This window comes from Gasterosteus aculeatus, chromosome 9, assembly GCF_964276395.1.
Source record: "Gasterosteus aculeatus chromosome 9, fGasAcu3.hap1.1, whole genome shotgun sequence".
Taxonomy (NCBI): domain Eukaryota; kingdom Metazoa; phylum Chordata; class Actinopteri; order Perciformes; family Gasterosteidae; genus Gasterosteus; species Gasterosteus aculeatus.
In genome coordinates this window covers 4,890,329-4,910,996 of record NC_135696.1, presented here as the reverse complement: position 1 = coordinate 4,910,996, position 20,668 = coordinate 4,890,329, and the positions used below count along the sequence as shown (strand labels likewise).

Here is a 20,668-nt window from a genome sequence, read left to right as displayed (position 1 = left end):
GTTGAGTCGCGGGACACTTTATTTTGGAGGCTTTCTGACGCGCGGCTGGTGACGGAGGCGTCGCTCCTTTATGCTCTCCGTGCCGCTGCACACCCGACGCCGTCCGTCACGGGGTTTCTGTTCCACCGCAGCAGCCCCGTTTAGGGAAGTAGAACGTGGTGGGTTCTCTTTTGGGGCGGTGGTGCGGGATCCCAATGCCCGGCAGAGGCGCATGGGGCGGATGTGGCGCGTGGAAAAGCCCGAGCTGCACGGAGGCAGTTTAATTCATCACATAATACAGTAGACGTTTAAAGAAGCTATGTGTTATTCACCGCAGTGACGTTAAAGACAGCACCGAATGCTTTTTAACCGAAAGGAAATCTCGCTTTTTGTTGCGCGTATTTCAGATTTGTAGTTTGGGTTTTATGGTTCACTTAAACCGGGTGTGCATGTGTTAGTTTTGTTGTAATAGTTATTACGCAATATTATACAATCTATTATACAATTAAGATAGTCGGTTGTGTTTAAATATGCAACTGTTATTTTGTGATTAAATGCACAGTGACGCATTCCGGTTTGACCTTTTCCGGCCACATCCATTTATACAGAAAGACCCTTTAGATCCAATATATTTATAACTACAGGTAATTTTAAAAGCATTGAATTGATTGAAGCATTGATGCACATAATGTAAATATTTTGATACAAGTGAGACGTTGCTCATTTCGTATACTTCATCACAGTAAGGACATCACTCTCCTCGATACGCCGCTTTTCACGGTGTAAATACTTTAAACCAAACGCTCACAACAGCAGGGGTCAAGTCATAAATAACCTTTATTGTTATTCTACATTTTCTTAATAAAAAAAGCTTATCTTTCCATGCTGTTCGAGGTTAAACATTCAAATGTATGGTTTTTTAACTCAATAGCCCGGATGCAGATATTTAGTGCAGCCAATAAACAGGAGGTGCGGTATTTTCAGGCCTTTTACAGAGCGAGATGTGAACGAACTTCTAACATCACTGTTCGTCAGAATGCAGTGTGCATTTTTGTGTGTATCTGGGGTCACGAGTTAGAGCAAAACTGAATCATCAGCGCCATAATTTATTAGCATCCATCTACGGATGTGGTTTACACTAGGAAGTGCCAGCTGTTTAGCTTCGGGCCTGCAGGTGAAACGCCTCAGTGTCTGAAGTCAGAGGTCACGGCCTCCTCTCCGTTTTCCATTTGCTGTGGAATAATTTATTAAAATGTGCCATTCCACTTATTAGTTTACATTCCGCCGCATGTGTATATTCTGCAATGGGACGAAGGGGGACATATTTACCGTTGCTTGCAGACTTGAGGAGCCGCGTGCAGGATTGCTGTTATTTCAGCACGTTGACCGAACCTCTCCAAAGTCGTCTCGGGTTTTACAACAACAAACGCGACATGTTTCATCCATCGTTTTTTTTTTTTTATATACTACCACAACATTTTACATTTGAACAATTTACACCACTTAAAAAATGCTCCCACCTTGCCCCCTTCTCTCTTTTCTTCCCATTTATGCCTCGCGACTTTCTCCCGCGTCCGCGAGTTTCAGACGGCGCGCGGGAGACTCTCTCTCTCTCTCTCTCTCTCTCTCTCTCTCTCTCTCTCTCTCTCTCTCTCTAATCAATAGTCTGTTTGATTTGCTCCGTGAAAGAAGTCCACCGGCCCCGCTGCATATTCAGCACAGATCATTTTCCAAGCCGGGCGGTCCGAGGCAAAGGTCCGCATCGAGTTTCCCCTTTCTTTCCATTAATTAAAATGAATTGGCAGCAGATCCTCCCGTGCGGGCGCATCGCATGGGCGCGTGCTGCCCATATGCGCGATACATATTGATCCGCCCGCAGCGCGTTTTTTTTTGGTGTGCGTGTGTGTGGTTTTCCTTTTCCGGATACAAAGCGCGGATGATTTGCTCGCCCTCTGGTCTCCTCGAGAACTTGTGTTCTCTTTGAAGTAATATTAACGCAGCGCTAAAAAAAAGGGGAAAGTGTCATCAAACACCTGCAATTTAAACGCTTTAAAGCTTTCATTGCCTGTTTTACTGATCTGCGGTTGGTTTGTTGTTTCTTTATGTGTCCACGCACACACACACACACACACACACACACTCGTCAAACATACTCGTATGGCAACCCCTATTAAAGCCTCAGTCGCACATTAAGAATGTGCTCGTGTAAACTAAATAATTTAAAAACAGAGAAAACATGTAAAACTGATGTAAACAATCTGCAGTGTATTTTTAATGCCGGTAAAAGCTTTGCTGGAACGCGCTGGTTGGTGACGGAACCCATCACCCCCACACACACACACATCCACCGTGACGGGAATGTCGGAGCGAGTCTTCCTCCATTCAAACTTTCAAGCGCTGCGTTTTTGTGAAATCACTTATTTCCGACTCCAGTTATGTCCACGCTCATCCCGACGAGACGCGCCGGTCTCACAAACACGACCAATTTCGGAGAAGCATCGCTGCGATTTATAGAGATGACTCGTTTAACTAATTCCCGCATAGTTCACACGCACAAACCATATTTATTTGCCTGCTCGGTTCTTACTAATTTGAGAGCTTCATATCCAATTATTCACAGATATAAAGTGTGTTTCTTTTTTGTGTGTTAGCCATGTGCAGATCGGCAGCATACAATGAAAGCAGTGCATACTGCCATGCGTCCATAGCAACAGAAACATAATGCAAAGAGGAGATCCTTGTGGAGATAAAGGCACTTATCATCCTAACAGAACCGATAGGAGGAGGCATAAAGTCGGTGTGGCAATATGTGGGGGGCCTTTCAGTCTATTCAGTTAGCTGAAGGCCTGAGTCCACACCAGGCCTTCAGCTGTGTGTGTGTGTGTGTGTGTGTATAAAAGGTGCCCGTTCGTTAATGCCGTCCCCGTGTTTTGGGGGTCGGTGGCTCTCCTGCGTCAGCCGGCGGTTCTGGTTTCATCGAGGAACAGGACGGCAACGGTCGTGCCGCCGGTGTAAGCCGAGGTGGGCCTGGGCGATCTGGTAACATACAAAGCCTTGCTGGCATCTCTTTGCACCACACACACACACACACACACACACAATAATCCTGCTCACACAGAGCTCCTCGGTAGGCACAGCGCAGAGGAGCTCTGCCGGATAGTGGACCGTAGGCAGGGGTTAAAAGTGGCCCTGCCGACTGTGCCAGGACGACAGGCGGGCCGGCAGTGGGTGGCAGGCAGAACCCAGGGGTACATTGTGTTCTTTTTACTTATTCATCCCTCTCGCTGGAGGCCGACCAGGTCCACCTTACACTGCTTGGCCCCCGCGAGCGAGAGCCGGTAGGCAGGGACGGGGGACGGAGAGGAAGTGGGAAAACGGCCCAGCATGTCCACGTCAGTGGATACATTTTGATTACATGGACGGAGACAAACAAGAAAAAGTTCTGCTTGTGGGAGGTTTTAATTAAGCTATTAAAGTTGAAGTCTCGCTCAAATATTTCAAATCGTGTTTGTCTGGTGTGTGCACAAATGGAAACATTAGTTTTTCTTTGTAGCATTTAGAAAATTCTGCCATGGAAGATCCTGCATATGGCCTCCATGTGCACAACCCCGAGATAGCTTGCGCACTGTCCTCCTCTACCTCTGTGAATGTGTGTGTGTGTGTGTGTGTGTGTGGAGGAGGTAAGATAAATCTAGCGCCATGGTCATCCCTTATCTGCGCACTCGTCCTGACTGCCCAGAGAAAACGGATTCATCATGCTGAACCGAGGCACAACAGGGTAATAGGTGGTTGACCCTGGATGGATGGGCGTGTGTTGGTGTGTGTGTGTCTGTCCATGTGAATATGTGTACCCCCCCATCCCCATGTCCTCTGCCTCCTAGTGTGTGGATTAGGTTTAAGCTGATCTACGGGCCGGTGGAGGCCGGCGGCGCCTATAGTGCTCTTATGTTGCTCTGTGATATAGTTTGGTTTGCCGAGGCGCACACACACATACACACCCTGACACGCTAACACACTCACATCATAAGTCAGGCTGAACATTCACGTGTGTTACCCTGTCTAGTGGGTATCACTTCCTAGTCTTGGCAGGGGTCGGGGGTAAGAATCAGGTGCGGTTCCGAGTTCTTCTCGGGCTTGCGAGTGAAAAGGTGCGACAGCTATCAGTGGTTGTGAGGAGCAAGCGGCGACGCGGGATGCACCCACGAGCCGCGGTGCTGAGTTCCTCCCTCCGCTTCCCCGGGACAGACTCCCCTCCACCTCCATCCCGCGCCTCTTCCTCCACCTCCTCAATTAGCTCCCTTTAAAAGAGAAGTAACGGTTAGCGAGAGATCCGCATTCTTTCAGGACCAGCCCTGTTTGTCCTTGTTGTTGTTGTTTGCCCCCCCTCCCTTCTGCTTCTCTCTCTTTCTTTCTCTCTCTCTTTCTCCATCCCCCTCCCTCCGCCGCCCGTTGGTGTGTTTTTCTCTCGTTTTGATTTTCTCAGAGGCTTTTTTTCTTCTTTTTTTCTGTGGGGGTAACCCCACTGAATGGGACAATGCAGCCTAGCGTGAAATTAAACCTCTTAGTTGGTTTGGAGTTGCTCAAAAGAGGATTTTACACATGCATGCATTCATACACCCTCCCATACGCTATAGATATAGCTAATTAGAGGAAGTACACCCTATGTCGAGCATCAAGGGCCCAATTAAAAGAGTAGGGGGAAACCTGGGCGTGCGAGATCTAGGCCAAATCGGGCCCTGTGAATGCGATCCCTGCGCCTTGCGTGTGAACGCTGCCTCTGCCCTCCTAATCCAGGCGCGAGAAACATGGACGCGACTGATACGGGAAGCCCAGTTTCAATAACATATGCGCGTCACGTACTCGGGAGTAAATCAAGAGGAAAAAAGACAAGCAGTCGGGGTTGATCGTCACCGACAGCCGAGCGTCTGATTGAGAACAGATTGAGCCGCTCTCCCCGGCTCGTCCATGTGGCGCTCTGGAAGTAGTCTCCTAACCGAGCGTCGGTCAGGCAGGCACCTCTGGAGTTTTCTGTTGTCCACGTCAAGGGCGTTGATTTGTGCGATTTAACTCGACGTGTTGTTCCTCTCGTATGGAGGGCTATTTATCGATCTCGGTTGCATTGCCGTGCGCTGCCTGGATTTAAAGACCGTTTGCGAAAAGGGACGTTACGATGGAGGTTTTCAAGTGTATTTTTGGCGCTTTGAGCACCACAAGCAGAGCACCACACAGCCCTACTAAATTAGAGAGAATGCATCTCTACGGACAATATGGAAAATGATCTAGATCAACAAATAGCCCCACACGTAAGAGGAAGAATGTGCCTTTTAGATTTTGGGGTGAACAGTCCCTTTATCGTGCAGGTGCTGGTAATACAAAGGCCGCACTGTGTAGCCACGACACCCCACTGTGTTCAATGGACTGTATGGCCATTTATTTTTTGCTTGCACCTATGTGTGTATCTGTGTGTGTGTGTGTGTGTGTGTGTGTGTGTGTGTGTGAGAGAGACCATTATAGAGCCACAGCGGGTCCACATCGCCTGAGTGGTAGGAGCCGAAATATCCACCAGACCTAACAGATGTATCTGATAGCGCACGCGGACGGCCAAGCACCAGCACTCTCACCTCCCCGTACGGCCGGGGGGGGACGCGCGCTCACGTGCTTCCGTTCGGCCCCCCCTTTCCTCCAGCTAAGCTACTGGACACGGAGGCCCGCGGTCGCACCAAGGTAGCCAGCAAATCCAGTTAGTGAGTCAGACTTTGTGGAACAACGTGTGCTGCTCTCTGATCTCCTCTCGCTCCCCCTCTCGCTGCCTCCCGTTGAGAGCGCTGGCAGCCCGCCAGCAGTGGAAAAATCTATAACCCATTGCGTAATATACCATATCTTTACCTTGGTTGAACCCTGCGCAAGATCCACAGCTGTGTGAGAGCACAAATCGAGAAATGAGTGTGTGTTTGTGTGTGTGAGGGACAGACAGACGTACACAGAGGGGCTTCTTCGCGGCTGGTTTTCAGTGTGCGCCCTCGTATAAACAGTATCACACCACTTTGATCAAATGCCGACAGCGAAATATCTTCTCTGAGCAGACAGAGCGGCTTTCCGACTTTTTCATTTTTATTTTTTGCGCCCAGAGGAAAGAAAGCCACGACCGCATAAACTGTGTCCATTTTGGACGCGACTGAGGTTTAAAAATAGGAATCAAATTAACTTCATGTTTGGCTCGAATGATATATAAGCGCCATGGCAACGACCACAGTGCTTCCAAAGCCGGTGGCAGGACCGATGTTGCTCTCCAGTCGTATCCTCAGAGTGGAAACGAATGGCCCCTGGGGGCCCCTTTGTGTTGAAAACACCTCTCGGCCCTTTTTTAAACCTCCACCACAATCGCTGTTTGGTGCGTTCGCCGTCCGTGCACTTGAAGCATCTTCTACTGTGGGCCTGTAGTGTTTGGATGCCGGTGACCGCTCGGCCAGAGCGGTTTGGATGGACGGTGATTATTATTAAATGGTTTGTAATGACTACTGATAATCCCCACATGCACTCCAGAACCCCCCCCCCCCCCCGCCCCCCATGGATCCTCTGGGAGGCAATTGTTTGTTAATGCACCAGTGAAACCTAAAAATATATCCAGATGTGTGCGTGTGGACAAAACCACAAACTCGACTCCTGCCATTGTTTTAGCTCACGCTCGTTCTTCTTTTTTTTTATTTCCCACCCTTCTTTTTTTCTTGTGTAGCCGAATAAATGGGCGGAATTTTTTTATCAAATGTGCACAGAAGCCCCCCCCACCACACACACACACACACGTTGCTTCCTTGCAGCTCCACACAGTGTCGTGTTGATGGTTGAACTGTGCTAGTGTGGTGTGGAATGGGAGGCGGCAGGCAGCTGCATGAGGGAGGTAAAGCAGTAAAAAGTCGGGTTGCACAGAGATACAGCATCACTTTTCACCTCATGTAGTACTGCATATGTGTGTGTGTGTGTTGTGTGAACGTGTGCGAGGCGGACCGCTGATATGTTTGTGTTTATTGACTGAGAGAGACGGGTCGTGGCTGCGCACACAGCGGTGTGCGGGTGGCAGGGGTCCAGGCTTCGGGGGAAACGTGTGTGTTTAAAGTACACACAGGCCTAATTATGCTGATTTAAGCATTCTTGCGGTCCTCCCTCTGGCTTGTGGTGAGTTAACTGGCACAGGGGCGTCCAGCAGAGAGCGAGAGGGAAGGCGAGGGGGGCAGAAAACAGAAAGTAAAGCTTTTTTTTTTCAAAGACGGGTATAGAAGGAGGAAAATATGGTCGTGGGACTCAACACAGTGAGAGCGGCTACGCGGAGACGCACGTCGTCGCCGGGGGAAGCAGAGGAAAAACACGCGGCGCCGTCAAACTCCCCGGGAGTTTTTTTTTTTTCCTCCTCGCTTTGGGGTTGAGAGCGTCGCCCACGCTTCATATTTATTTTTGTATTCAGATGTTATGGATTGCTCCGGGAAAAGGCCGTCCCTCTTCCCAGCAAGAGGAATTAATACTGTTTGAGCGCTCTCTGCGGGGTCTAGAAGGAGGGACTTTTTTAGCAGTGCAGTCTGGGAGGTTTGTAAGTTTAAAAAGCTGACCACTGCTAAACAAACAAACAAGGGACGATTAAAAAGCTGACCCTTTGTTTGTTGACTCCGTGCCCTCCCGTGAGTCTGCACCTGTCTGCCGTTGCTCCACCCGGGTGCGAGCACCGGGCGGTTCAGGCGGGCCGCGGCAGGAAAGAGCAAAGAGCCATCGAGGGGTCCGAAGAAATGCTCCCAATCTCTGACAAACTACTATGTGAAGTAAAATGAAGGAGGGGTCTTATGCATCGTTATTAGACAGAAAATGGAATTATAATAAAAGTCTTTGCCTGCGTGTGTGTAGTATGACTTGGCTCCAGAACCCCACGTTCCCACTGAACGCTGCATGAAAGGCCTGCGCAGGTTCCCATCCTGCCAGCCGGGCAGAGATTGATGAGGACGTTGTGCGTTCTTTCAGGCAGGTGATAAAATCCTGCTGGAGAGGCCGGCCGGGCTGCTCAGTGTCTCCGGGTTCATTCGCTGCAGCTCTGTGGGCTCACACGAGCTCCCATCTGACAATATGCTCTCACTTCGCTTACACTTCATTCCTATCTTCTTTTTTCTTTTTCTTTCCACCTCATCCTGAAAACCTCCCCTCTTTTTTTTCCTTCCTTTTGCTTCAGACGTGTCTTTCAGTTCCTACCTTACCCCCCCCCCCTCGCCGTTCGTCTCTTTTAGTTTCCCTTAGGGAGAGCCACCGTCTTATCTTGGACATGTTGGATTCGGTGAGCTTAAAAGCCACTTTACAAACTCCCCAGCTGCTTCTCCTGAGAACGGCGCACTATCCAAAACAGTTGCACCACTCGCTCGGCTTTGTCCGCTGGAATGCTTCTGATCGGGCGACTTCTTGCTCGCTCGTGGCTTCTTAATGCTAATCCTTCACCTGACTCTCCATCTTCTGCACCGCCACCCTCCGCCCGCCTTCCTCCCTCCACTCCTTCTCTGACAAAAATGCCTGACATACACGTCTCGGGTTTCTTCGGTGATGTGAAGGAATGCTAATGTAACAAAACCATATTACAGTACTTTAAAACAGGCAAATGGTGCCAAGTGCTATCTGAAGAATCAAATCCTTGCAGCGAGAGCTTTTCTTTTTTTTCCCATTGGAAACACGGACAGAAGAAACAATGGCGTTGTTGTATTCAATAATGCAATTTCTCCAGGAATTGGACAGCCTGCCTAAATAAAGACGCGGCCAAATCTAATTTGCATCCCATTTATTTAAAACATGAGATTAAGAATCTTTTTCTTTCTTTGGGCACCCAAAGAACTTGAATATTGCCTAAAACATTTCCCTATATGAGTTTCTCCCTTGTGCGCATGAATCCGGCTGGCTTGTTAGCCGTTCGGTTGGCATGGATCAAAAAATGAGTATTTGCAGAACCTCAAATACTGATATTCAGGAGGCAAAATATTTATTCAAACGCTCAAAGAGTGTAAATCCAGTTGCAGTCTGAACAGGAAATGACCCGATGAGTGGATTTGTGGGGGGCGGGGGCAGGCCCACTCTGGCGTGTGGCAGGCGTGCTGCAGTGACAGGGATTTGCTGGTTTTATTATTAGGGCCTGTGTGTGTTGTTGATGGAGTGGCTCCATCCATGTTGACTCACACAGAGGCAGCGGTGATGGCTACTGAGCACGGGTGTCAAGCTTGGCTGATGAGTCCTACTCTCTGAACAGCACTGCAAAGGCAAACCCTTTTGTGTGTGTGTGTCTGCCTTTCGAGTGGATGTGTGCGTGTGTGTGTGTGTGTGTGTGTGTGTGTGTGTGTGTGTGTGTGTGTGTGTGTCCGTCCTGACAGCCAAGAAGCCTCAGCAGCATCTGACGTGGGAGCTCTCGCTGCTTTCCGTCCAGCTCGCTCGCCTTCTGGCGCACTTTTCAGTGATACTATCTTTTCATACAATCACATGTTTATAAATGGAGACTGACTGGTATTTCATACCGGGGCCCAGTTTGCACTGAGGGTTGATAAACACGCAGAGAAGGGGATTTAGTGCTGTTAGGAAAGATGCATTTTTTTCAGGCTGCAGTGATTTCTTTTGCAAGTTCACTCTCTTTAAAAAATGTATACATGTCATTGTTGCTAAGCGACTACCAAACGGCTAACGGCCTGCAAAATAGGACCGATATAAAACACAACCTATAGATTCACCAAATAAAAGTATTTGTACATGAGCATAAGCTGTTATTGTTGGTATAGCAAAATGCACCACCATTCTAAATGCAGCACTAACTGTATCGGCGCGTCTTTTTATCGAGGTGGCCCCCCCTTTATTTTGTGTCCCCTCTGAGGACACGTACTCATTGCTGTCCGCCTGCGGTGCCACGGTGCTCCTGAGGTCTGAGCGAGGTGGTAGTTAAGGCCGGGGAAGTCAGAGAGGACATAACTGCACACACACTGTCCCAGAGGCGCCTGTCTGTGCCGTGCGTCCTCCTGTCCCCTCGCTTTGTTTAAAGACACGTCTTTAGAAAGACAGAAAAAGATATTTTTGTTTTGGAGGATAAAAGTTTAAGAAATGATTTAGCAGTGTGTGTGTATGTGTGTGTGTTTGTCCTTGTGTGTTTACACGTGGTCGTGTGTGGCCTCTGTGTGTCTTTGCGGCCTGGCACGGCTCGTGCCCCACAGGGACTGCCACTCAAAATGGGCAGAGCGACCTTTAACCTCCTCAGAGTCGGGCGCCGCTCGCTTAACCCGAACTCAAGCGCGGCAGAGATTAAGACCCGGCTCCGAGGACGCCATTTGGAACACCTTTAAATCCCCCCGGGGAAGGAAAAGGAAGGGGGGGGTCGGAGCGGGCCACCCACTCTTAACCCACCCTCCCCGTGCGCTACCAGCTAGCAGCGGGGACAAGGGGCAGTGCACAGGCAGAGGCCCAGCTCGTATCATGCCACAGGGAGCGGGCAGTGTTTAACCCTCGCGGCGCCAACTCAGCTGAGGGGCCAAACTCCAGCTCACGCGATAAGCAGAGTTAAATCTGTGCGCCTCGGTGTTGCTGATACCGCTCGCTGGTGCGTGAACAAGACGCTCATGTAAGAGGGTCGGCCGCCCACAAGCAGCACAAGCGCTGCACACTCGTTCTTTAGCGAGGAATGGCGGGGGAGCAGGCTGAGACGTTCTGTGCAGGTGGAGTTCATCATGTTAAAGGACTTGTGGAGGTTTGGCTGAACTAGTTTGGTAAATTAAACCCCGTTGATAACCCAGGGAACTGAAAAGCGGCCTGAAAAACACAGTAAAAGGCTTCATAATCAGAAAGGTTACAAACAGAATCAGCTAGAGAATTACCTTTGCTCCCGGACGTTGGAACAACAGATTTTCCTTACTCTTCAAAATATGAAATAAATGGCTGCTGTTAAAGCATGTAAACGTGAATGCAACGCTAGTATTTTTTACTTTTTCGACCCCGCGTGAATGGAGAATGTTGGTGCGCTTCACCGACTCCCCGCCCAACAATGAAGGAAGCAATCAATCACGCAGAAATAGGGAATTAATTCACAGCGAAAGGCATAAAGGATAAAGGTGCCAACTGGCTTCTTGCAAATTACACATTCAGCGCTAAGCGTCGACTGATGATACCTTGGTTATACTAACTGAAGCAAAAAAACAGTAAGAGTAAATTACAGACAACACGCTTTGCCTGGGAGGGAAGCACCAGTCAGTCACCAGTGTTTGTGTGTGAAAAGAGAAAGAGGAAAAAGGGGAGAGAGAGAGAGAGAGAGAGAGAGAGAGAGAGAGAAGGTGAAGGGACTTTCTGCACTTGTCTGTCTGGCAGCGTCTGAGGAGGAACGAGTGCACGAGTTTCAGTCTAGCTGAGTAAAGTGAGAGAGAAGGGTTGCAGTGTTGAAACAAGTAAAATAAGTAGTGGAGGAGTAGGTGATGGTGGTTTTGAGGGGCAGGAGAAAAGGGGGGGGGGCAATGAATGTGTGAGTCGGGCAAGTGGCGAAGCATTTGCATAAAGGGTGAGGGCACTCTGCCCGGCTTTTCGGGGTAGAGAGAGGTTGGCATCTCGCCTCGCCGACTGGCAGAACGAGGACCGGGGAGGAATAAAAGAATGACGGGTGGTGGGGACGGGTTGGGGGGAGGGGAGTGAGCGCGAGTGAGAGAGAGAGTCTCTCAATAGTGCATCTCTTGTGCTGCGAGGAGAAGCGGGCCTTAGCCGCCGTGGCAGCGAGGTCACAGGAGCGAGGCGAGTATCGGGTTTCATTATCTGCTTGATTCCTGCTGTATTTGCTCACCGCGAGGCCCGGGGCCCCCGCCGCAGCTCGGGGCTGCGCTCCCTCCGGGGGGCGGCAGCCCCGCAGCAAGGGGGCCGCCTCCAACGCCCCGAGGCGCGTGCAGGCGGGGTTCTGGGGTGAGACGGAAAACGCTCCCCGACCCCCTTGTGTGACCGAAGCAGAAAGCTGCTGAAATCGCTCTGAACACACACATACACACATGCACACATGCACACACTCCAAGTATCACACGGCCCACTTGACCTTATCCGGAATGGCCGCCCTTGTCGAGGGGAAACGCTGCACTCTCAGTTTTGCTCCGACGTCCTGTCGGAAAATGCCACACTAATAGTGACGTGTGTGTGTGTGTGTGTCTTAGTCCGTTTATTCGTCCATGTATGTTTGCCATGGCAACCCTCGGCAGTGTAAACACGCGCAGCGGTCTATATGCATTCACTTAGCGTGCATGTTACCCTATACCGCCCCACGCCGACGTGCTCCTTATTAGATCATTGTTTGCCAGGATCTCCTAACTTTGTTTGAAATCCATGTTTATGCCCAGTTTTATTTATACCACGATAACATCGTCCCCTCCGGGGAGACGTCCTGTCTAATTGACAGCGCTGCTATCAAGATCCAAGATCCAGTTTAGCATTAAAAGGAGTCAAGGTATAGTGTGTTTTGCAGTCCCCGCTGTGCATGATGGCGTGCGCTGGGTCTGACTTTTCTATTCCGCTGACCAAAAAACCCTCAAATATGTTTAATCATTGCAAAAAGTATCTCGATGTTGTCCAAATTGAATCCGGTCCACATAATTCCAGAGTATATAAAGGGTTACCATAACTCACTTGTGAGGTTAGAGTTATGTTTATGATTAACTGCATGAGGTGAAACTCATGCGCATGAGCCAGAATTGTGGAGAAACCACACAAACCTTATAAGTAAAACCCTGGCAGGATAAATTCAGGATACGAGAATAGAATCTTAAAAGAGCCCTCGGTTTTTATCTTTGATGTGCCGACATTCGAGGCCGAAGCCGTCTGCCCGGGCAAATCCGTCGCACAAACGTGAGAGCATATTTGAGTATAATATTACTCCGGTCTGCAGTCGTGTCAGAAGGCCCAGCTTGCTATCAGGCCTTGTGTCTCTGGAGCTCTTTAAAGCTCGCTCACTCTGTCTTTCCCCTCGCGAGCCTCATGCCACAAATGGCTTCCAGACTTTCACACATAGTAATGCTTCAGTGTGTAAACAGGCGTAATTACGAACGATGCGCCGACACACTTTACACATCAATCTGTGCTGATTGGGAGGAAGGAGAGCAGAGGAAGAGAGTCCCCCCCCACACCCCGCCCCCCTCCTCCTCTTCAGGGGGTGTAGATGAATGGATGAAAAGGTTTGGGTGGAAATAGGAGGACTGGCAGAGATATTTTAAGAAGAATATTGTGTGTGTGTGTGTGTGTGTGTGTGTGTGTGTGTGTGTGTGTGTGTGTGTGTGTGTGTGGGCTCGGAAAAGTGAATTAAAGGGGAAGATAAAGGTTTTATAAAAAGTTTAGAATAATGCGGAAAGATTTGAACAACTTTTGATTCATATTTAAAGTGCATCCAATTTAATGTTAATTGTTGTAGAGCACCTGAGTCACAGCACACACACACACACACGCACACCCACACACACAAAGGGAAAATAGTTTAGATATCCCACTCTGTTTCCTTTACATCACCACACTTGTCAATATGTGATATTTCCTAACAGATGTCAAAGTGAAATTCCAGTCGTGACATGTTATGACAAGCTGTAACCTTCATCAGCTTTCACTGTCTGTGTGTGTGTGTGTGTGTGTGTGTGTGTGTGTGTGTGTGTGTGTGTGTAATCCTTGAAGATCATCCTGAATAGTGTTAACAAAAGACTCAAAATAAAAATGTAATTGATGTATTAGATTTTACGTAAAAATGTTGCTTAATTAAAATGTTGAAAATGCAAAAGGTTTTTATTATCCACTGTTTCCTAATCTTATAGCAAATAATTCTTCAAATCAATTGATTATGAATGTTTATATAGAATAGTTAATACAATCTTGTGTATATATTCAGAAATATATGTATAAATATTACAAGTCACATGTATTTACAATAGAAAATACATGCTAAAATGATTGTTCAGGAATTTCCAATTAAACTGCAAAAATTGCAAGAGTAGGAATTTTGACTAAATATCGTTCTTTTACGGTGAATAAATGTTTGTCGTGAGAAAATAATCTTTGTGAAGTACAAACTAAAGTAACGTAACTCTTTTTATAATCAAACACTGCAAATTAAGAGATTTCAAATACATATATATTTCCATGAAAGTACAGTGTTGTTTATTAAACCACTTTCATAAATAAGACAAATGCTAATTTGTCTAAAAATGCTAAAACAGTTAAGTATCCTAATATCCTAATTTTGAAGAAATTGTATTTAATTTAAACCAGCTAATTTACATTTTAAACATGTTTTGATGGAATTTAAATAATTTAGATTATGTTGGTGGTACAAAATGCAATAATATAATATACTATAATCTAAATAAAATACAGGTAAATGCATTCATCACTCTGATTTGAATGGGAATGCATTTGTTCGGCTGCATTCATTTTGAATTTCTTTTTCGTCTTTTGCACCTCATTAATCCAAAGGCCCAGTGAGGAGACATTTAGCGGCTGTTGACTCTGCTGTCCTGTCCCTAAAGCACGAGGCATCCGGTAAACGAATGACCCGACCGTCCTGTCCTCGTGTCTTATGCACTTGTCCTCCGTTGCCATTCATTTACAGAACCATAAGATCGATATCTGCGATCCCTGCCAGGTGATCCTTATTAGGACCGTTCTCGGTGTGGGACACAGGCGGCAGCTACGGCTGTTAAATCGGATTCTATGCAAATATTCCCAAGAGACAGGAACGAATAGTTCTTATTTCCCCTCGCAGGCTGTTAAGAGTCTCTAATAGAGTAAAAAAAACAGGCAGCGTTTAAACCTCTGCACTGACTTGTGGCGGAAAGCTGCATAATGTAACACGTTTGTTTCCTCTGGTGAGAGTTTGGCTCCACGCGGCTTTTATTCACTCACCTGCGTTTAATTCTCCTCCTGCTTTTAATTCTAATTTGACTTTCCCGGTTAGTTTGACCCCCTGTTTTTGGTCTTTGGTTCAACCGAGCCCGGGCAGACGACCTCGCGGAGGAGAAAGAGGAGAAAGAGGCCATGGGACACGTGGACGTGTTTTTCGTGCTTCATTTTACTTACTTTATTAACGAATGTTTTAAATGAGACCCGACGGACGCACAACGAGGCCTCCCGCCGGAGGTGAACCGAGAGACACGCGGCCGCTGCGGGCCGGAGACTGACGTCATACCGGGGAGGAGGAGGGGGGGGGGGGGTGTTGTTATTCTCCGGTGAACACCGTGACGGAGGGGGGTTTGTTTGCGATTAGCGTGGTGTTGTTTATTCATAAAGGTACAGAGAGGGCAGCTCGCTTAAACTTAAGTAACTTAACTCATTCAGCGGCAGCCAGAACATTTATGCTGTGAATAGTTGTTAAATTAACAAAACTATAGGACGATGGGACATTCCTTGTGCTTCAAACCTGCGTGACATTTTCCTTTTTTAATATTTTTATTATTATTACGTTTTGAAGCCTCATTTCATAAATCCAGCAGGAATTTGAGCTAAATGATATATTTTATTTTCGGTCAGCAGGGCACACGTGATAAAATAGTCAGTAAAATGAGTACAACTCTTGCAGTTTTTAATTTCTTTCTTTTTTTCTCGATGCTCGGCCTGATGTAACCTGAGGTGGTTTGGGGTTCCTGTCCGGCTCTCTGAGTTTTAGTCAGGAGAGAGAGAGAGGGAGGGAGGGACTGTCTTCCCCAGCGAGGCAAATAAAGGTCGTTGTCTTTTTGTCTTTGTCTTTCTGAAAGAGATAAGATGAGCCCTCGCTCTCAATGATTGCCCAGCAGATACCTAAAGAGTCCGTGTGGCCAAGGCCCGAACAAACTGCCACCCTTTGTTCTGCCCCGGAGAACTTTGGCCAAACAAGAGAAACGCTCTCTAATGAGCTGAAGGAAATGGGAGTTTGAAAATGTCCAAAAAACACGAATGCATTAAATAGTAGGGTGCCAAACAGACTCATTTCTTGGCCAAAATCATAAAAGATCTCGCCGTTAACTGCAAATTGTGCGCAGACCTCAGCGCCTGTGTTATGCTGTTGCTCATGACGTTGCGTTTGGTCCGGTTTATGACCCCGATATAGGCCTGGCAGTGGATTTAACTGACTTTAAAAAGGGATTTTTATTTTTTAAGGATTACAGATTTTATAAAAACAGTGACAATATGTATTATTTTATAGTCGCATGGTTGCGGTCGGTTTGCCGTCCTGTGTTATACAAACAGTCCAGAAGATTTATGTTACAGAAACTATGTTGCAGGGCAGGAACTACAAAAGAGAATGTGTTGCTAGTTTGAATAGACAAAGGAGAGGTTTGGATTTCCCTTATAGTGATTGTGGTTATTATCATTTGGCCTGTCAGTAGTGACATGATGATATTACAGGAAGTGACTGTAATACTTGGCGCGTATCACTCCTTTTCTTTATATGCGGCCCATTTGTCCCAAAAAGTCTGGATCCCTTCACTCTTCTTCAAACAAGCGACAAGCTCACCTCTGCCATTGTTCTCCTAAGACAAATACGTGCAGCCTCTTTAATTCCATCTCCTCATGTTCCTGTTGCCCATCTTTTCTTTTCTTCTTTTTTCTTTTTTCTTCTCGCCTCCGCCATCTTCTCGCATTCCCACATTTTCCCCGTGTTCGGCGCGGCTGTGGGCGGCAGGCGTATGTTAGCATGAACAATCGGCACTCGGCCCGGCTCGGCCTGGTCCAGATGGGGCTGCGCAGTCCCCCCCCTCCCTCCAAACCCCTCACCCTCCTCTTCCCCAGTCAGGCAGCCAGCTAACCGGCTAGCTACCCACCCGGTTAGCCAACCAGTCATTCACCCAGCCAGTCACGTAGCCTCTTAGCCAACCCAACGCCGGGCGTGCCAGCCAGTCAGTGGAGCAGCCAGTCATCCAGGCTGCGGCTCCTCGGTCGGCCACTGACAGAGGGAGCGGGCCAGGCTAAATCTGATGGTCCTGGGCGCCAACCAGAGGACTCTGGCCTTTGTAGGATGTTCACACAGACGGCCTGTCCCGTTGCACAGCAGGGGGGGGGCCTCCACTCGCAATCAAATGTCCGGGCCCCCAACTTTGCCACATGACAAGTTAGCCTTTTGTGGCTGCCCTTTGCCGAGATTTCTGTTTTGACAATCTCCCTTTAATTCCTGTGAGCCGTCTAGAAACGGGCAGCGCAGATGAGCCGCCTCTTTCCTTTTTTATTATGTCATTGACATTTAAATACACTTCCAACGCGAAGAGGGCTTCATTCGTATTTCCTACGTGCATCAGATTATATTGAATTGATCCCGGGCGACAGCCTTTGTCCCTCAGTTATTTCTCCCATGGTGCAATGGGCACAGCTTGTCCCTCTGAGGTCGTGTGGGTCAGCCAATGAGACAGCACGCTTGCCAGGGCAGCTATACAGCCCTTTGCTCCCTCACTTTCCGCCGCTCAAGCCCAATCATGTGCCATTGTGTACTTTATAAGGCAACCTGATGAAAATATGGGCAATTTACCGCCTGCAGGACGAAACACAATTCTTGTGTCTGAATTTGAGAGCTTTAAGCAAAGCTTTGTGAATTATAGGGAAGCGGTGCAGCCTGTTTTTTATCCGCTCGCCGCGCCTTGTTAACCAGCTTAACATGTACAGGCTTTTTACACAAAGCTGTCCACCGCAGCATTTTCAGCCGTCATTGTCCACTGAATCAGCCATGAATGGGATTGCCCTCCAATTTGGTAACAGAAACTTTTAATGTGTTTCTGTGTCTGGTGCTGTTTGGGCTTTCAAAGTGGAGTAACAAAAAAAAGAGAGAGAGCGAGGGAGGGAGAGACGGGGCCAGTTTGGATGTGAGAGGGCATTTTGAAACAGGAGAGCATGTTTTTGGACGGTATTTTTGTGGTGCGTGTGTGTGTGTGGGGGGGGGGGGGCATTTTCTTCCCCCTCCTCTCTTTGTTTGTGTGGTAAATCCAGGAGCAGCTGCTGGTCTCAGGGTCTAGTGGGATTTTGGGCCTGTGTTTTCTCATGCCATCCCATGCCAAGGTGGTGTAACGCGAGCAGAGAGAGAGACGGGTGTTTCTGGAGGGGGGGGGGGGGTGGCAGGGGGTCGGGCTGAATAGGGGTGTAGTTGGAGAGCGAGCCAGTTTGTTGGGGTGGCTGTGACCACGCTGGTGACGAAGGCGATGAAGGGGAGTGTTGTAAGGGTGTGTGTGTGTGTGTGTAAAATTAATATCCTCTGGACTTTGCCTTTGCACTAGATTGGAACTTGTCTGTTTGGCTAATGACGTGCCTTCTGCCCGCACCGCACACAGTGCCCGTCTCTCTCCCCTCCCTCCCTCGAGCTCTCCCTCGCGACTACCAGCCACCAACCCCCCCATCCCTCCCTCCCTCCCTCACCACGCTTTGCTTCTCCCTCTGCCATCCCTCTCTTCCCTCCCTTTCAGCGCTGGGAGCGTGCGTATTGGCTGGGCTGTTTGAGCTTCGATGCCAAATAGGTGGGCCCTCTGCATGTTGGCACAGACTCAGTCAATGGTTAGAGAAGGAAAGTGGAGAGGAAGAGAGAGACCGAGTTGGAGAGAAAGAGGGGGAAAAAAGAGGCTGCACTCGCGTTTGCCAGCGGTCGTGCACACTCTTCCAACATTGATTCGGTCCTCTTGTTTTGTTTTTTTGTTTTTCTTCTCCTTCTTCTCCTTCTCCTCCTCCTCCTCCTCCTCCTGCGTCCGTGCCCCCCTTGTCCAGCTCTCTCTCTCCCTCTCCGTGAGTCTGAGGCAGATCCCACAGAATTGAACCAATCGCACGCGTCGCTTTGCCAAGCTTTTTTCTGTTGTTTCTTCTTCGTCAAGATCGTTTTTGCTGCATATTTTTTGCAAACAAAGAGGCTCGTTTTTGACAATTTGACTTTTTGCTGCAACATCCCTTTGGTTTTGTCCGTGCGAGACCGGCTCTCGTTTTCGATTCAGTTTAATTTTTGTAGATCCTTTTAGACAGAACGATTGCAGAACTTCTTTACACTCTCCTTCTGTTGTGCTGTTGATCAGCACCTCTCCTGCAGCTCCTGCTACAGTACCTCCTGTGTTCCTGGGCGGTTATTACACTGCACCCCCTTGGCCTCCCTACTCTTTCTCAGCCCCCCCCCCCCCCCCCCCGCTGCTTTTATTGGACAGTTTCTCAACTTCTCTTTTTGCTTATTTTTTTTCTCCTTTTGTTTTTCACTATATACGTCAGCACATTTTGATCCAACAATCCAGTTGATTTCCTCCCATTTTAAGTTTCTTTGCAATCGGCGGGTGAATTTATGATGCAAGAGCAAAATGGTAACTACCATGTTATTCTTGTTTTATTCACACAATGTTTTGTTTTGTGACGGTGACTTTTATGAAAGAATATTGAGTGCAGATGCAGTCTTTTTATATGGACAAATATTTTATGTTCATGTAGAATTTGGTGTGTGAGTTCCCTAAAATTCTTAATATATTACTTTTAATTATATAATAAATTATAGCTTTTTTCAGTATGCATAATGTTTATATTTAAAATAGTCATTTTACCTTTTGAGGGATGGAGTCATAACTCTTCGGAATTCATGATCTCTATAATTACTTTTGTGGTAGTTTGGCATTTTTTGTATTCATTACTTAAACATTTATTTTAATACACATTTATTTAGGGAGGTACGTAAATTATAAATCCGTTTAAACAAATATATTTCAAAAGTGAATATCGGTACCTCCTCTTTTATCTCTCTTTCTGTCAGTGTGTCCTTCAGTGTGATGCTTCTGTGTTAGGTAGAGTGTCAAGCATCTCTCTCTCTCTCTCTCTCTCTCTCTCCCTCAGCACCACTCGCTCATTCTCTCCCTCCGCTCTCACAGAGCAGGCGCCGCTCCTCCATGCTGCGTGCCGGTGCTAACTGCCTCTCTTCTCTCTTCCCTTCCTCACCCCCAATCCCTCTCTCCCCGTCCTTCTCTCCCCCGTTCTCCCCCTCTCTCTCCACCGCCTCCTCCTGCTTCCCACCCTCCTCCCTGTCCTCCTCCACCCTCCCCCCTTGCTCGTCCCTCATCCAGGATGAATTCCACCCCTTCATCGAGGCCCTGCTGCCCCACGTCCGCGCCTTCGCCTACACCTGGTTCAACCTGCAGGCCCGCAAGCGCAAGTACTTCAAGAAGCACGAGAAGCGCATGTCCAAGGAGGAAGAGCGCGCGGTGAAGGACGAGCTGCTGGGGGAGAAGCCGGAGATCAAGCAGAAGTGGGCCTCGCGCCTGCTGGCCAAGCTGCGCAAGGACATCCGGCCTGAGTTCCGCGAGGACTTTGTGCTCACCATCACGGGGAAAAAGGCCCCCTGCTGTGTGCTGTCCAATCCCGACCAGAAGGGCAAGATCCGCCGCATCGACTGCCTGCGCCAGGCCGACAAGGTGTGGCGCCTGGACCTGGTGATGGTCATCCTGTTCAAGGGCAGCCCCCTGGAGAGCACGGACGGCGAGCGGCTGGTCAAGTCGCCACAGTGCACCAACCCTGGCCTGTGCGTGCAGCCGCACCACATCGGAGTGTCCGTCAAGGAGCTGGACCTCTACCTGGCCTACTTCGTCCACACGCCAGGTACGTGGCCAGCTGGATGCGAGACGCGGGCGAGCAGGGATGCCAACACATAACCCGCCATACGTGCCCGCGTGCATGTGCACATACACACACAAACACATTTGCATAATTACACAGAGAA

General features: G+C 48.4%; 1 protein-coding gene across 28 annotated transcripts in view; it reads left to right on the top strand.

The window, feature by feature from the left end:
- The window catches only part of LOC120825067 (nuclear factor 1 X-type), a 98,393-nt gene that overhangs the window by 11,984 nt on the left and 65,741 nt on the right, over nt 1–20,668 (top strand). For 23 of the 28 annotated variants that reach the window (XM_078080226.1, XM_078080216.1, XM_078080208.1 and 20 more), the window contains one exon: nt 20,016–20,547. In XM_078080226.1, coding sequence (XP_077936352.1) covers nt 20,016–20,547 — 532 coding nt within the window. Of the gene's footprint in view, nt 1–4,946; nt 5,704–17,927; nt 19,269–20,015; nt 20,548–20,668 lie in introns of those variants that run through there. The other 5 variants (XM_078080220.1, XM_078080222.1, XM_078080215.1 and 2 more) reach the window with 2 other exon arrangements.